This window comes from Xiphophorus hellerii, chromosome 15 (assembly GCF_003331165.1).
Source record: "Xiphophorus hellerii strain 12219 chromosome 15, Xiphophorus_hellerii-4.1, whole genome shotgun sequence".
NCBI classification, from domain to species: Eukaryota; Metazoa; Chordata; class Actinopteri; order Cyprinodontiformes; family Poeciliidae; genus Xiphophorus; species Xiphophorus hellerii.
In genome coordinates, this window is record NC_045686.1 from 7290027 (window position 1) to 7308232 (window position 18206).

An 18206-nucleotide genomic window follows, 5' to 3' on the forward strand; every position below is an offset into this window, starting at 1 on the left:
GTTGCAAATATTGTGAAAATCTAACGTACCTTTTTAATGGGTCTTTTAAAAACTTTCAAATGAATTGTATTACTGCCACTGCTAAACAGTTTGCTTAACTATTTAAATAAGTAGTTGGGTTTTTTTATTGCAGAAGCATAAGCTCTCATTAAGAATGTTAGAAAATCCAAGCTTTGACTTAAATACATTTATTCAGTACGGAAAGATTAAATGTTAAGCCATAAATGTTTTTTTCTAAATCAGTCACATCACAATTAGAGGCAACCCAAATGAAACCTGTTAAAAAATTGAAGTGCTTTTGTCATGCTTTATGCTTATTGTTAGTTGATGAGGGTGCTTAAGAATTTAAGATGCAGAATTTCATTTCTTGTAAGTAGTTTTAAAAGTGGAAAAAATGTGTTGACTCTACTAGGTCAAACAGGGAGACGAGCAGCAATAAATATGGGGTGAGGAGTCAAAACTCGAACAGCTACATTCAGAAGAAGCAGGCTTCATGTATGTGGTACCCACTCTACCACTACACCATTCCCTTTCCCAGAGATTATGAATGTTGTACTTTCAAAGAAATAATGGTATAACTGGAATTTGTTGGTCAATTTAGTCTTTAATAATTTGTCAAAAGTTAAATGTGACTGGGCATGGACTGGTTAGCGGGATTAAGGTATACTGAAGTTAAAAAAAAGGTAACTTCTTGTGAGTGTGTTGCATGTATTTGTTTCCAGCTGTGTGAACTATAAAGTAAGCCTGCCCCTCCCGCATATGAGGGGCCGTTTAGGACAAAATTTACGTTTTGTCTCTCACACACTACCAAAAACTCTCGCATACTCCAAAAAAGTAGCCACGCACACTCCAAAAAATTACGTTTTGTCTCTCACACACTACCAAAAACTCTCGCATACTCCAAAAAAGTAGCCACGCACACTCCAAAAAATTACGTTTTGTCTCTCACACACTACCAAAAACTCTCGCATACTCAAAAAAATTACATTTTGTCTCTCACACACTACCAAAAACTCACGCATACTCAAAAAAATAGCCACGCACACTCAAAAATTACTCACGCACATTCAAAAAATACTCAAATTGCGTATACACACACTACTAAAATGTCACACACACACACACAAACGTTAACTTTCTCGCTCACATACACTACTATCAGCTCGCTCACATACACTGTACTAACAGCTCGCACATTCACAAACGTTAACTTTCTCGCTCACATACACTACTACCAGCTCGCGCACATACACCCAAACGTTAACTTTCTCGCTCACATACACTGCTAACAGCTCGCGCACATACACACAAACGTTAACTTTCTCGCTCACATACACTGCTAACAGCTCGCACATTCACAAACGTTAACTTTCTCGCACACATACACTGCTAACAGCTCGCACACACACAGACGTTTATCTCTCACATACACAAGACTAAAGTTGAACACACACACAGTACTAAGACTCGTTTTATGAATGTGTGAGAGCGACACTCTTTATGAATGTGTGAGAGCCAGACTCTTTTTGAATGTGTGAGAGCGACACTCTTTTTGAATGTGTGAGAGTTGTCACGGAAGAGGCGGGGCATAATTTTTGGATCAAACTGCGCATGCGTAGATCCTAAACTATAAGTTTCGATTGTTGACTCACTGTATGTTCTATTACTTAGTATATTTGTGCTTTTAAATATATATAGAACGTTTAACTTTCTTGTAGATTAATTGTGCTATAGAAATAAATGAATCTGATTGATTGATTAAAAATAGCAAAATTGCTGTAGTACAATCTGTCCACTGGGTGCCAGATTGTAGCACTGCGGGCAGTCGTTGAATCGTTTAATGCGCCTGTCAAAGTGCTGGTTGCCTCCGGAGAAGATAGAATGGTGTTTAAAATGGCAGCTGCCTGACCAATTCTCTCTCGTTTCGAATTAGAGTTAGCCATGTTCGGTATAGCAAACTCTTTCTTCTTCGGCACTAGTTGGCGCCGGTTAATAATTCCTGTAATACTGGCACCCAGTGGACAGATTGTACTACAGCAATTTTGCTATTTTTAATCAATCAATCAGATTCATTTATTTCTATAGCACAATTAATCTACAAGAAAGTTAAACGTTCTATATATATTTAAAAGCACAAATATACTAAGTAATAGAACATACAGTGAGTCAACAATCGAAACTTATAGTTTAGGATCTACGCATGCGCAGTTTGATCCAAAAATTATGCCCCGCCTCTTCCGTGACAACTCTCACACATTCAAAAAGAGTGTCGCTCTCACACATTCAAAAAGAGTCTGGCTCTCACACATTCATAAAGAGTGTCGCTCTCACACATTCATAAAACGAGTCTTAGTACTGTGTGTGTGTTCAACTTTAGTCTTGTGTATGTGAGAGATAAACGTCTGTGTGTGTGCGAGCTGTTAGCAGTGTATGTGTGCGAGAAAGTTAACGTTTGTGAATGTGCGAGCTGTTAGCAGTGTATGTGAGCGAGAAAGTTAACGTTTGTGTGTATGTGCGCGAGCTGTTAGCAGTGTATGTGAGCGAGAAAGTTAACGTTTGGGTGTATGTGCGCGAGCTGGTAGTAGTGTATGTGAGCGAGAAAGTTAACGTTTGTGAATGTGCGAGCTGTTAGTACAGTGTATGTGAGCGAGCTGATAGTAGTGTATGTGAGCGAGAAAGTTAACGTTTGTGTGTGTGTGTGTGACATTTTAGTAGTGTGTGTATACGCAATTTGAGTATTTTTTGAATGTGCGTGAGTAATTTTTGAGTGTGCGTGGCTATTTTTTTGAGTATGCGTGAGTTTTTGGTAGTGTGTGAGAGACAAAATGTAATTTTTTTGAGTATGCGAGAGTTTTTGGTAGTGTGTGAGAGACAAAACGTAATTTTTTGGAGTGTGCGTGGCTACTTTTTTGGAGTATGCGAGAGTTTTTGGTAGTGTGTGAGAGACAAAACGTAATTTTTTGGAGTGTGCGTGGCTACTTTTTTGGAGTATGCGAGAGTTTTTGGTAGTGTGTGAGAGACAAAACGTAATTTTTTGGAGTGTGCGTGGCTACTTTTTTGGAGTATGCGAGAGTTTTTGGTAGTGTGTGAGAGACAAAACGTAATTTTTTGGAGTGTGCGTGGCTACTTTTTTGGAGTATGCAAGAGTTTTTGGTAGTGTGTGAGAGACAAAACGTAAATTTTGTCCTAAACGGCCCCTCATACCCGCACATATTGTCTCAAAGCAGGCTAAAAAAAAACATTTCTCATTCTTATTCAAGAGAGAAAAGTAGCTTTTTGGAAATATTTCTGATGGCGGTGCCACTTGTCTTAAGTTTTAAAACTACAGTTGAGAGAGGGATTTAGATAAAAGCTGCGTTGTTCAATTTTATGTTAAAGTTCAAGGTTGACACACAGTGAGTCTAAGACAGAGTCATGCCTACTTAGCACTACAGTTGATTCTCCTTTCAACTGCAAGAATTTCATGGTTCCTCACTTAGGACCACATCAGCAAAATAACTGGGATATGTGACTGCTCAGCTTCAGCTATCAGCTGCTTGCAATGTAATGTTTCCTAGCAGCTGTTGCTCTGTCAGGTTGTCTGCGTGTCTCTAACAAAGGGAGAGTGATGGCAGCAGGAGCCCTAGCCAAGCTCGTGGGACAGTTGGACAGAGGAACAGACGGCAGCGTCGTTTCACTGGAAGCATATGGTGAAACTCAAGTGTGTAATCTACCAAGGACCACGGGTGGCCCTGAGCTGCACGTACACACAAGTGCACACACACACACAATGACAGGGTGTAATTTACCTGTGGGGGGGGGGGGGGGGGGGGGGGGGGGGGGGGGGGGGTCTACGGGTGGCCCAGTATCCAGTTGCACTTGTCATACATGTAGACAGCTTGAACATAGTTCACACTAACACTGACAAGGACAGAGCGAGTGAAACTAATTTCCCCAGGCCAGGCAGGTAGAAGAGTAGGAAATCACATGACACTCCAAAGGATAAAGAAAAAGAGGTAAAGACCAAAATTTCAGTCTGTGGGAGTTTCTTCACACACTGTATCACATCCTTTCCAATTCACCAAGCTGGCTCCTTTTCAAAGCCTGAGCTAACCCCCCGAGAAAGAGAGAGACCGAAGAAAAAAGGTGAAGGCTTTGGAAGGGCAAGTGAAAAGGGAGGAAGACTGATTGGAAGAGTACATCCCTCCCAACATTCCTGTGTTGACCTTGAGAGTGGTGTGGCAATGGAGCTATCATCAGCCCACCATGCTTTACAGTGGACCGCTATTGATGGGTGGGATTATTGTCGCCACAAACCTGCATGCTCCACCCTGGTGCCACGGCAACCATGAATGGAGCGTATCCAGTTTCGCTTGGGAATTGACCGACAGGTTGCCCCAGACATCTACAGTTGGCAAAGTTTGAGATGTCTGGTTGTGGTGAAAGGTGATTTGATAGCCTGTCTGCTAGTTGACGAATGTGAGTGTGTGTGTGTTTGATCTCGGTTCCCAGCCAAGGGGCTTTAACTTCACTCCAGGTGCAGAGAAGTCAACCGGAGGGCATGGGAGGCTCGTGCAGATGAGACGATGGGCCTAGATCTCACACACACACAGAGTGGCAGGAAGTTTCCTTTGAGTAACCTTTTGGTTTAAACTGGTTTACCAGTCCAGTGGTGTTACTGTGGAATGCCTCTGAAGACTCTGTAATGTGCTTTAGGATAAACATTTCAGTTACTGCCTCCGCAAGAGAACATCAATCAGTTCCAAACAGAAATACTGAGAGGGAGAAATGAGAAGGTGAAAGGGCCAGCTGGTTCAGTGGGTAAGGTAATGACAATGTGCAGGACAGCCACTTAAAAGCAGATGGAGTTGGCTTTCTTTGCTGCAGATTGATGATTGAGCAGGGAGTAACTTAGCTGGACCCCTGCATACGAGACAACTTACTTAACAGGTAGAAGATTCTTTAATAATCAAACTACTTGCAAACATGCTCTGGGTTGCTGTTAAAGCAGAAAACATAACTCTCAGTTACTCCTCTGGATCTCCGCACAGCAACTCTGTGTGGTCCATAATGAGCTCAGCAAACATCTGCTGCTCCTGTATTAGAGACCATTTTCTCCACGTCTCATCCTGTAATATGCAGAAATTAGAGTGCAGAGACTCATTCAGCCTGTTTATACACACACACATTCACAGGGAGCAGACATAACATAAGGAGTCCAAGTGTTTTTATACAGCTCGACTGACGCGCTAACATGCCATCTTAACACCACAATTTTCCATCCACAGTAGTAAAACACTACCGGGTGTCTTTGCTTGCACTCTTTGAATTTTTCTTTTTAAACACCAAGTCTATTTTAAACGACAGGCATACTGAAATAAATGGATCTTTATATTTTAGGAAAATGCCCTTTAAAGATTTATTCAAATAATACATAATTGTTTATTTTAGTTTGTAAGGTGTTTACCTTCAAAAACCCAGTCAGACAGTTATGTAACCATTTATAGGAGCATTAATAAAAGTAGAACAGTGCCACCTTGTGACATTTTTGGAATTTGTGTTTCCCCATCTCCTTTTCCTGAAGTAGAAATTAATCTATTGTCTTAAGCTCCAATAGAGGAAGGGAAGAGGAGATTTCAAATCAGTTATCCAGGCACACTGCAATAAATAATAAGAAAAACATTTTTCAACGTAGACATATTAGCCTAATTAAAAGTCTGTATATGTTGGACAATTGAGCAATTGTAAAGGCTCAGTTGTCTTGACATTTGTGATTCAGGAGTGGCTTAATGCAAGAAAGGTAATATTTGAAGGGTTTCTTAACATTCCACAAGTCAAAAGTAAAGAACGAACCTGTTAAAGTTCTGTCATTCATCTCCTTTATAAAATTTCACTATGAATTTATGCCATATGTCTATAGCAGGCAGTTTTAATGATACTTGGAAAATAAGATATATACAGACATAAAGAAGTATTGATAAAAGAAAGTTGCTATGAAGGAGGCTGAACAGCCGTGAAGATAGAAGAACAGACAAAAATGAAAGTAGAACAGAAGGAGAATAATGTGCTTTTCCACACTTCTTCAGACCTTGAAAACCTAAAAATTTAATTACGCACTGCAAAGGAACCCTGCAGTTCCCAATAGCCCATGCAATGCACATGTGTGGGGTGAGTCTTGAAGCACCATTTTCTACCACACACTTTGTTTTTAGTCAACTTGCTTTGGTATGCTTGGCTACAGTAATCTGTGAACTGCCAGCTTCTTTAGTATTTTGGCTTATCCTTTTTATAGAGGGTGCCAATTAATGACTGCTGGACCGCCCTCAAGGCAGCAGTCATCTACTTCATTGTGATAACTATAATGTGGTACTATAACCTTTTATTAAAAATTCTTATTCTTATTGGTCTCATAAATTTACAATAAAAAAATATTGCCGCTTAAGACTCCTCTGTTCCAAGCAGTTAAAAGTGAAAGCTTAATATATGGAAAAAGAAAGAGGAAGGAAATAAAAACAAGTTGTATTAAAATAAAAGCAATAACAAGGGAAAAACAAGCTAAATAAAAGACAATTAACTCAAATAGAAAATTTCAACAGTTTAATATTTTTAGAATGCAACTTAATTTCGGTTTGGAAGGAGACAAGTTAGCGACCTAAAGGAACTCATACAGTAAAGTGAGTACATACAAGACAATTTAATCCACTGACAAATATGAAATGTCCATGTTGCTTCCTTTGTATTTATTATACAGTGACCTTTAAGTTAATTGTCACATACTGAATGAGTACTTACATTCAATCTATTTTCCAATTATTCCTTGTTGTTGGAAATGTTGGCTCCTATGGTTGCACTGAGCGGTAAAACAGGAGGACTCCAGTCACTTGCTCATCTCCTCCTGCACTTCTTTGAGGATCTGTTCCTCTAGTTCGGTGGTGTCATACTCCCGCAGCATGTCATACTCCCTCCAAGGCTGTGCATGTTTCTGGGCACCCGCCATCTGATTGGGCGTCATGCACAGATCGAAGCGGATGCCCTGGATGTTGAACTTGGGCCGTTCCCAGTGTTTGGACCACGGCTTTGGAAGCATTCTTACTTTGAGCTGGAGAACAGAGAGGGAGAAAAAAAGGCTTAATTGTTTTAATTTTTAATTGTTTTTTTTATTATTCTTTCTCAACTGTTTTGTTTTACTGCAGGTGATGTATAAGAAAATTGACGCCAAAAAACCTATACAAAGTAGTTCTCTGTGAATTTTACTAATTTATTACAAGAGTTCCGAAGAACCAAATAACTTAATGGAGGTACATTTGCATTACTTAAACAAAAACATAAAGACATTTATTAGTATAAACAATTATACACAGCACGACGAAGAGCAGTTTAAATTAAAGCAGGAATAATTTGTCGGACCAACCTAAACAGCCCACTCACCGAGTTAAGAGGCACTTCTCCAGTAGGGGAGAAGGGCACAGGCTTCATTTCTGGGTCCACTATGCTGTACTCAGGCAGAGCGTCTCTAAGGTACATAAGGTTATCGTCCAGTCTTTTTTCCAGCTTCAGGACTTCAATTTTCTGGATCCTAGGATTGTACATCTCGTAGCAGATCTCAACACCTTGGAAACACACACATTTTATCTGATGCTCACCAGTCTCCTTCCTTGTACCAGTAAGTACTGACCAATTAATCAGCAAGACAATAAAATTAGCACATTTTTCCATAATTTCAAAATCAGCAGGGCAATCTTCTGGTCCTTTCAGAAGGCCACTAAACAATTAAAGAATAACGATATCTGTAAACTGATCTGTGATGCCGACAAACTACTGAAAGATTAGCAGGTTATTTGGGAGGCATGTCAGGAAAATGCTTTTTTTCCTCCTACAATCATAAAATGTAACCATATGGAGTTTGCTAGACTCTGCTGTGACTTTAACTGGAACAGTTGGATGTTTCTGGCATGAGGAGGATAAATATGTGGAAAAGCAAATGTTGATGAATCTGCCATGCAGTGGGTGTTTTGAGCTAAAGTACAGAGTGCATACCCAAGACTAAAGAAATCCTCTTACTGTTCTAATTGACAAAAAGATGTTGTACACTAATTGTAGTACCAACAGTTTTGTTAAATAAATAACAGTATTTTTTTTCCACAAAAATATGTTTTTTGGGATTTTGCAAAATTGTTCAATCTAAAGAATCTACTACTGTAATTAAAGATTAATGAAGTCATTCACTGGGTTTTTACACATCTCTGCTAGGAGCCATGCACATCCTACACACAGATATAGCTGGGACACTGATTTGTCCAAATATCAAAACAACAAAAAAGTGACTGTCAATCAAAGATCACACATTTTTATTAATTTCTCTTGAAAGAAAGTGTACGATAAAACCTGCCAAACCATGACTTTTGCGCACTGTTACGCTCCTTCCATTAGCAAAATTATTCAGCAAGTATTAAGCAACTGAAACATCCAATATAGTCAGTGATTTAACACAGTGGCAAGCAGCCTGGACTAATATTTAGTTCACATCTTGAAGGAAGAAAAAAAAAATACACATTTTTATCTTGACTTAAAAGTTTACATTCAAAGAAATTATTTTTAAAAAGTTATGCTAGTTTTGGTGCATGACCAAACACAGTCATCTATAACTCTTTCTACATTTGAACAGAATCTGTTTCAAACTATGTCAAGTGTTTAAAGCTTCAAAAATCCTTGCAGGGTTGGAGTGAATCTTAGATGACATCTTAAGCCAAACATGCTTCTCTATGCTGAATTGTGCAGCATAACTAATCTTACCTTGATTATTGATGATGTTCCTTAAGACAAAAGTGGCGCCCAGCCCGTTTCCACGCCTCTGGATGCAGATACCCACAAAGCGGTTTGTTTTTCCACTAGCATTAGGATCAGCCATGGTCACTGCAAGAATGCTGCCTGAAAGACATGAAAATAATACTAACTAGTACTAATAAAGCTAATTAAATAATAAATTTTTGCAATAATACTAATACCAACAACCAAGTCAGGGCACATCTCTGCTCACTAACAATCACAATTTTTACTTTTGTCAATATTTATTATGATTGATTCTTTTTTTTTAGAAATAATACTTGTTGCCAATCACTTTTTGAATAAAAAAAGATGAGATAAAATGAGGGGAAAAAAGTTCGTCCCCCCCCCCCCCCCCCCCCCCCCCCCCCCAATCTTAGAATGTACCGATATTTGATTCTTTCCATCACTCTAATAGTTTTTGTGGTATCGTCTTATTCTGCTGAGCCCCAGTGAAGTCCATGCAAACCTTTATGACAAGGTCCTAGTCATCATCCAGATAGTTGCATTATGGTCAGGGACCATCAGACTGAAGACTGTTTTTGTATAAAACTCAAAGAAAGTTCTTTTTTTGAAATTTTCCATCTAAATTTTGGTCAGTTCATTTTGAGACATCAAATCCTGAGCCATTATTAGTCATAGATGTTTTAGTCACTTACAGCTGCAAACTTGAAATTCAGCACTAGGAAAAACAGATTCGCTCTTTTTTTTGGTAATACAATTGCGTGTAAATACAGAGAAAACAATCAACCAAGTAACAAGAAATATTGTGATGTCCAGGTGAAACAACGTCAAATGTAATCACAATCCACTTAAAACATTTAGTCCCTTACCAACATAGAATTCGGGAATGTTGAGCATTTTCCTCCTGCGAATCATGTCTTTCCTCTCCAAGAAAAACTTGAAAGGAGCCGTCCTCTGCCTGGGAGGGACGAACTCTGGACTCAGAAACCTGACAGAAAATGAAGCAAGCTGAACCAACACAGTAACCAACGAGATTTTGTTGTTTACAATGTAAGAATATTCTTACTTTCTCAAAGAAGCCACCGTTTGTGTTTTATCTATTATGACAGGCTTGGAAGGAGGGACAAATTTAGGTGGTTCGCTGTCTGCCGCAGGGCGACACATGGATGTAGAAAACAACCCTGAAAATAAAAAGGAAGAAAGATCTCAAGATGAATTAAAAAAAATTTTCTACGGCTAGCTTAGCTAACCTCGCTAATCTTAGCGATATCAGAACAAAATACAACTAAGAGTCTATTTATTTCAAGAGTAAGAGCGAGTAATACAACATTGCAGACAGTTTCAAGCATCTTTAAGACACTTACGTTCATTCTGGTGCTGCAATTTTCGACAAAAACGCAGCGGCGTAGCAAGTTTACCAAGCCCTCTTGTGCAGACCGCCATGTCTGACCTTCTGTTGTCACATTGTACGGAAACCGTGAAGACCAAACTTTCTAAACGCGATAATGGGGTGTAGTTCAGGAGTTTACTTCGGAAGATGGCGCAATTGTTCTATTATAAACCGGCCGCTCTCTGTGTAAAGTTTTCAAAGGGGAAAATTGAACAAAACGTGTTTTTTAATTGAAACGAAAACGTAAAAATTACGTAAAAGTTGCTATTGTTATGCCTTAGATGATAAGTTACATTTTAGATGAATCTGACTAGAACACTTCTTCCTCACACCTGTAACGTCTACAAAAAAAAACAAAAAAACATTATTACTGCTTTCTTACAATTTTGGTTTCTTTGTGCCAGTCTTCATTAAAGGTCAGACTTGTAGAACTTACAAAGTTGTCCTGTTGATAGATTCTCCCACCTGAGTTTTTGGATCTCTGAAGCTCGTCCAAAATAACTATTGGTCTTTTAATTGCAGTGCTGAATAATGCTGCCCTGGCCGATCCTGACAAGTGTGCGCATGGCTATGTTTTCGCTTTTTTTCAGTTGTTCAATACTCTTCATTTTCAAGGGATCATCTGGATAGTATTTTATAATGTGCTTGGGATATTGTTTTATAAACCAGCTCTGTTGTGAACTTCTCTACAGCCTCATTCTTAACTAGTCTTGTTACTAATAGTCTCAAAAACCCTCTCTGCTCTTCACAGAACAATTATCTACTTAGGTGACTTCTCAACGAATATATAATCGCAGGGGGAATGACTTTATTATTATTTTTTTTATCTATAAATTTTATTTATTTTATAAAATGCTGAAACCAATGGTTTTTTGTTGTTGTTGTTTTGTTTTTTTGTTGTTTTTTTTTTACTATTCCTTCCTTTATTTTGCAGAACTTTGAGTTCTGCCACTTAAATTCCAAAGAAAGTATACTGAGCCTTGTTGTAACTTGACAAAACATGGAAAATTTCAACAGGTATGAAAACCAAGACATTGTCAGTGAAGACAAAGCTTATCTGAAAGTTTGCAGCATTTTCGAAATGCTGTTAAAGTCTGAATTGTGCAGTATAAATTGTAATTTCGAAACAGAGGTTTTGCCCTATGTGTTTCCCTTAGATCTTTGAGGGCATGCAGGGTGGCGCAGTTCCAGCAGGTGGAATGCCTCCTCCTTCAAAGCGCGGTTGGAAATAACACTCGGTGCACACACGGACTCCAAACCCAGCCCTCGTCGATGCAAGAAGCATTGTGGTGGAGGGAGGATGATGGAAGTCTAGAAACATGGAATCGCACATCTCTTGAAACTGGAACTCGTTGCTGCTGGATTTGTTTTTTTTTTTTTTTTTTTTTTCGGTGATTCGGGGGGAAATTACAAACTTCGAGGTTTCAATGATGTTATTCTCAGATTGGACTATCTCAGCCGTCAATTTTGCGCTCCTGTTGGGAATAACGTGTCTGACCGTCATCTGCGATCTCACCAAGGGCTCTCCGGACTTTTCAGGTAACCATTTTAATTAAAAGTTTGAATCTTAAATAAATAAATAAATAAATAAATAAATAAATAAATAAATAAATAAATAAATAAAATAAAACAAATGCGCTATTTATAATAAAAAAATAACTATTCTGCGTATTGGTTCTCCACATTTGACCTTACATTTTCAGTTAGAACTTACACTATTACAAATAAATGATTAAATCAAACTTAAAGCGCGTCTTAGGAAGCGCGTCTTTCAAAACAACTTTGAGGTGTAATTTCAGTCCAGCGTGGCATCACGACCCGTGCCTCTGGCGTGCTACAGCATGCGCTCTCAGATGTTTGTCTCGTAAACCTTCTGAGACATACAACTCGAAAACACGGAAAGGGAATAAAGAGCCAGAATGAGCTGAACTTTTGGCCTGCTTTAGATCACTTTCTGTTGAACGATCTACATGAACAAGCTCTACAAAACAACTGGGTATATAGGGATTATGAAGTAGTTTTACACATACAATATGTTATTGGTGATGCGGCTCGGATGATTTGAATTATGTGGTTACTATATGTTGAATAATATTTGCTGCAGATACATGCAGGGGGGCGGGGAGGGGACAAACTGCTTCATGTTTTCTGGTACCACTTTGAAAGCTAATACATTGCAGTGCCTTGGACCCGCCTGTTACTTTGATTAGGTAACAAGCTGGGATTTTTCATCTGCCAAAGCAAATCCTGTATATTACTTAACTACAGTTAACTATTTACCCCCATAGAGATTTCTACTGTTTTTGCTTTGTTTGTCATTCTTACATGATTCAGATCATCAAACTTTAGCTGTCAGAAAAAAAGATAACATGAGGATTATGCTTACAAACTGCAATTTGTAAATGATTATTTTATTTATTAAAAATCTATTCAAACCAGCTTAGCACTATGTTGAAATAATAACTAACCCCCTAGTTCAGAAGTGGTTGAGCCCCATTGGCAGCAAGGACTGCCATTAAGTGTTTTCAGTAAATGGATATAAGAATTTGACATCACTATAAAGGAATTTTGGTCTCTTCTTGCAGAGCTGTTTTAATTCACACACAGTTGGGAGTTTTTAAGCGTGGATAGTGCTTTTATGGCGATGCCACAACATGTTGATCTAATTTAAGGCAGGATTTTAACTAATCTATTCCAAACCCTTCACATTTTTACCTTTGGATCAATGTCCTGTCCCACATCCCAAGTACAGTTGAGGCAGTAAGTTTGCAGAGTTGTACGTTCAGGACAGGAGAACACAACTTCTGTAGGGTTTCCCGGTAGAGAGCAGAATTCATGGCCCCCTTCAGTTATGGTAAATTGTCCTGTACCAAACTAGAGCATCAGGCTAAAACAATAACAATGCCATCATCCTCGTCACCAAAAACCAACTTGGTGATGATTTTTGGGACTGTGTTATCAGTCCCAAAAACATTTTTGCAACAAGTCTTGGAGATTATCGAGATTTGAGACAGTATTTTGCTTTTTGCCTTTTAATCCATCGATTCCATTTTTGTTCAGTATTTTTGTCATTGTTGAATAATGGACACTGAGGCAAGTGAGTCCTTCAGTGGTTTTAATGTTCCAGCTTCTTTTGTAACCTCTTGGATGAGTTGTTGATGCTCTCTTAGAGTAGTTTTGGATGTGGATAATCACAGTTAGTTGTTGTAATGTGGCCAGTAATTACTTTTTCAGCATGTGTCAGGTGATCTAGACAGATTTATTTCCATTTATAAATGAAGTTGTGATTTGAAAACTGCCTTTTGAATTCAGTGATTCAAATTTGTTGAATGGCCTGAAACATTAAAAGCGACAAAAAAAAAAAACACCAACAAAAGGAAGGGAATCCATAGTAAGTCAGAACACTTTTATTTACGGTGCTATTAAACAGGAAGGAAGCTTTGTCACAGTGTTAATTAGCCTCTAATGGGTCTAATGGTTGGAAACAGCAAGGTGACAATACAGTGAGAGTTGCTAAACAACAGATGTGTGAAATATACCCCCATGCATATTATTCTTGATACTGACTAATGAGCTGCTAAAGAACACGGTAGGGATGGCTGGTAAAGCTGTAATTACCACACGTATGAGTGGGTGTTGGTTTTTTGTCACAAGTAGTACTGCTGAGTGGAGTATAAGTTGGTTAACTCAGTAAGAGTCAAAAAGATTTTAGATTGGAGCTGATTGGTCCAAGCTTACACGTGATGGTGCAAATTTTTGGTGTTACAGGAATTCATTGATGCTCTTTCAGAATACTTTACTCCTGTGAGAAACATATTTCAAATGCCTCAGATTAACTGGAGCCATTTATAACACCAAGTTACTATTCTGTGTCCTATGTGGTTCAAGATTGTACAGAGGTGCTGTTCAAACATTCAAAGATAAGTGAAACGAGGAAGAAACTGCCAGACAATGCCTCAGGGACAAATAAGTCCCCCTTTTTTCACATTCTTGACCTGCCGAAATTCCAGGGAAACAAGAATAATTTGTTTGATTGACAGGTGTTGTTAGCTCACTGGCTGATAGAAAGTGGTTTGTGTAACCCTTTGGTGTGATTACAATAGCACTCCTTCAATAATGTTTCATGAGGTCAGGACATACAGAGCAACGGGTCTTTGACCACTGCCAAATCTCACTTCAAGGTTCACTGTTATGGGCTTTTTTATGGGTCCTCCATAGTTCAGGTTTTAGATCTTCTGGTGACTTAAATGACCATTTGAGGTTAATTATGTGATTGCTTAAATATTTCTCAGCTACTTTTACTATATGTTTAGAATCACTGTCCTGCTGAAATATCTTTCGATGGACTTGTGACCATTTGGTGTACCCTACCTCTTGGCCGTTGACTACTGAAGATAGGTATTATCCGCAGGGACATTGCAAGGATTAAAAGGGTATGAAAAGTGGATGAAGGAATCTAGCTAAGAGATGTAATGATGTTATTCAGCTTTCTGGCGAAGGCTGAGAGAGTTTTATCTAAAATAGTAAAAGTCCATGACGGCATGCACTCTCATAAGACTTTGAGGGCTCATGAAAGAGAAACAGCCCCACAGCATGACAAACCTGATGATAGATGAGTTGTTTTCCCACATTTTCTTCCTTTGTTTCATGGCAGCTCTTGTCTGGCCTTTGCCTTCCTGTGCAATTCCTCTTGAAAACATTTCTCATTTCTGGCATATTGTGGGCTTTCTCCCCTTGACTTCGAGTGTCTCCTGTAAATTTTTGACCGGGACACTCAGCAAACAGAAGGAGATGTTGTGAATGATGATATTGATTTTCTGCACTGTTTTAGGATTGTAGTGTGCCTGTAATTTTAGCAATGGCATTGGAGGAAGTGAATGCTTCCATATATTGAATTAACATTATCAGGTAAATATTAGCAATTGGATAAAATTTAAAACATCAACAAAGTCCATGCCTTCAGGAAGCAATTGTTCCTCAACAGCAAGGAGCCTAGAGTCTCTGTATAAAGAAAAGTGTAGTCCAATGGTCTGGTTTTTACCAGGCAATTTTGTGTAGGTAAAAACATAAATCACAATCCAGCTTCGGAAAACATTTTAAGCCTTCTTTTTTGTATAGAACTAAGGTGGCAAGACATGGTTGAAGTGAACCCACCATTGTTGTACTGCTCATCTCGCATTGAACAGGTTGAGATAAAGTGTTCTGCATCAGAACAGCTGACTTGACTACGAAAGTGGTCAGGAATCACAGGGATTCAATGTGTTTAACCTTTCAGAATAAGACACTCATGTTCTCTGTACACTCTATCTCAACCTCGATAAGTTCCGCTACATGCCTCCTTTGGTTCTGCAATGCTGGCTTCATTTTGTGAATGCCTCTTCATTCATCACCAATGGGCCTGACAGGTGATGAATGAACAGCAGAGGCAGCTTACATATGGGGGGTTATTTATGCAGCTTTATACCAATTTGTGATTCCAGATTGAGTCCCAGTAGAGGCAAACTCTGCATATTACCTTTTGTAAGTGGACGACAGACACATTTTTTGTGACACAGCTGCCAAACAACTAGCTGGTACATAGACAGCATCAAATGGTTGTCTATATTTGTTGGTTTATCAAACAGTATGCTTCAGAGACTTTTCTCTTCTTCAATTACCATCCTGCTGGGGGGTCTGTAGTGGGAAGATAGAATTTGGTCCTTTGTCACTTCAATCACATCTACAGTATATATGACTTAAATACGACGTTTAACCTCTGAGCTGAAGAGAAATAACCAGTGGGAATTAGTTGCTATTTTTCAAGCAGCAGAAGTTTATATTCTTCAACATAGTGTTTGAAGTTGTCTGTGTGTGTGCTTGCATGTCATATCAATGCTACACTTTAATACATCATCAGCATCTTTTAGCTTACTGCTGAAAACTATAGTTTGTGTGTGGGTAATTTACTCCTGCTTCTGCCCCGTCATCTTCGTCTATTACAGTATACAGCTGCCTACAGAGATAATTAGAGGTGCAGAGTGAGCTGTGCAACACTTAAGTGTCTATAGGCTTACAGTGGCAGCAGTTAATTAATACTCATCTGTATGTTTTATTGATGCTTTGTTAATTAATTTATAGATGATTCATTTTGATTACTACACTCCTAATGACCTCTTATTACCAAACAATGAACAGTCGTCTTAGTACTGACAGAAATGTTTTAAATATCTTTCAGTATGAGGATCACATTATGTGTTTATTTTTTTCCTATCTGGACGCCAACATGAACTCGAGCACAGCAAATTATCAACATGTGGAAATAAAGGTAAATGAAAGAGATGCAATGACCTCAGAAAGGCTTAACCATAATAGGAATAGGCTTCTTAAGTGTGCTTTTTTATTAAATTGAGTCATTCTAAGTCCAAGCAAGCAAAACTCTGCCACATGTGTTAAAAACGTTTCATTGTTGTTCGGTCTCACCAGAAAAACCACGTTGTCGCCGAAGGGTTACTGTGAGGCCACTTTCGTTCTGTTTTCACCGTCATAAAACCCCATGGACAAACCCCTCTCTAATCCCAGTCAATAGGATGAGAGGCTGTCGAGGGGCCGTGGGGTCAACTGAGGTCAACCCATAGTAACTGTGAGAGTGTGTGTGGTTAGAGGGGAGTTACCATCCATCTTGCTTTTTGTTCCCTGCTGACGGGCCTTCTCACGTGTTCTTTCCCAGATTGCAAAGGTTGAGGGAAAGTCAGGACAATACCAGTCATTAATTTATTTCAGTTTTGAGTTTATTTCACTCATAACAATCTTTTAACTGGCAGAAGAAAATGGATTTCATGTTTTGTAACTCAGTTTCCTTTTAATAAATCATATTTAAGATTATTTTTTCCGCCCTTTTGTCTTTTATATTTTGCCATTTTCAGGCATTATAGAGAGGAGCCTAATCAAAATAGTCTAATCTGCAGATTTTGTTTTCTTCTATAAATATTTTCTCATTGGAATCCATCTAGCTTACATTTATTTTCTGTCTAGTTCTCTGCTAGCCTCCATCTATATCACTGAAACTTGACATTGTGCCAAGATGATAAGCAGCTGAAGCCTTTTTTGTTGAGAGGGAACTATCTGCAGTGAGTGGAGAAAAGTCAAGCACAGTCAAGTACGATGCAATGGAAAAACTCCATGTAATGATACTGAGGCTCGATTTACAGCAATTACATGTTTGCACTTTACAATACTCAGTTGTGGCTGTTGCTTTTACTAAATCTTTCTATATGTTTACTTTGTACCTTCACTAAAAATATTTCCCGTGACTTTCTCCGAAGATGATTTGCTTTTTGTTAGAAAGAGTGTTACAAAGACAAACAGTGATAGGCATTTAGAAAAAGGTGTGCAAATAGTAACAATGCTGCCACTTACATGAAAAATTATTAAAGCATCTTATCATCTTGTATTAAATAGAAATGAAAAATGAGTTTACTTACAGCAAAGAAATGTTACTTTTTATTTGGTTTGAAAAAAATAAACTTTTATAGTTTTTACATCATTTGGCACTTAATTTATGATTAAGACAGTTTATAAAGTCATTAAAACTTCTGTTTTTTTCTATCAGTTACTTGTCCTTTCTCAAACTTACAGCTGTGTAAAATTAATGCCATGCTTGTTATTGTGCTGTGTATATTGGGATGTCTAAAAATTTCTATGACAATGGTCTAACAACAAAACAAACAAGAAGAAAAATGAACACATTTCGTAAAAAAGAAAGTCCTGTAGATTCCCTCATCTCTAATGTCGCCTGTGCTTTGGAATGAAGGGAGTAAAATTTACACCCTGCTACTGATTGGATTTCTGTCTTGTTTTTTTTTTTTCACAATCAGCCCTATTCTCAGTCTGTGAATATGGTTGTGGGCAAAAAAAAATATTAGCTGACTTATGGTGCTAGTAGTAATAGATTATCCTTTATTTCCTTTATTCCGGATGATTTTGGCTGATTTTAGCCAATACACTTTTTTTGCCCAGCTGTCAGTTTCATATTTGGGATTTTAGGCTTTTGAAGTTGCACGTAATTGTGGCT

General features: G+C 38.4%; 2 protein-coding genes across 2 annotated transcripts in view; one reads left to right on the top strand and one right to left on the bottom strand.

The window, feature by feature from the left end:
• Positions 1–6693: 6693 nt before the first annotated feature.
• mrpl19 (mitochondrial ribosomal protein L19) lies at positions 6694–10237 on the bottom strand. The gene is made up of 6 exons (XM_032586246.1): positions 10131–10237; positions 9833–9947; positions 9636–9754; positions 8773–8907; positions 7408–7589; positions 6694–7078 (listed from the first exon to the last, which is right to left on the bottom strand). Exons 1-6 carry the CDS (start codon positions 10207–10209, stop codon positions 6857–6859), a joined length of 852 nt encoding a protein of 283 aa, XP_032442137.1. The 5' UTR covers positions 10210–10237; the 3' UTR covers positions 6694–6856.
• Positions 10238–11392: 1155 nt separating this feature from the next.
• Positions 11393–18206, top strand: part of eva1aa (eva-1 homolog A, regulator of programmed cell death a) — a 70733-nt gene continuing 63919 nt past the window's right edge. Inside the window, exon 1 of the mRNA XM_032586149.1 lies at positions 11393–11695. Coding sequence (XP_032442040.1) covers positions 11584–11695 — 112 coding nt within the window. The 5' untranslated portion in view covers positions 11393–11583. The remainder of the gene's footprint in view (positions 11696–18206) is intronic.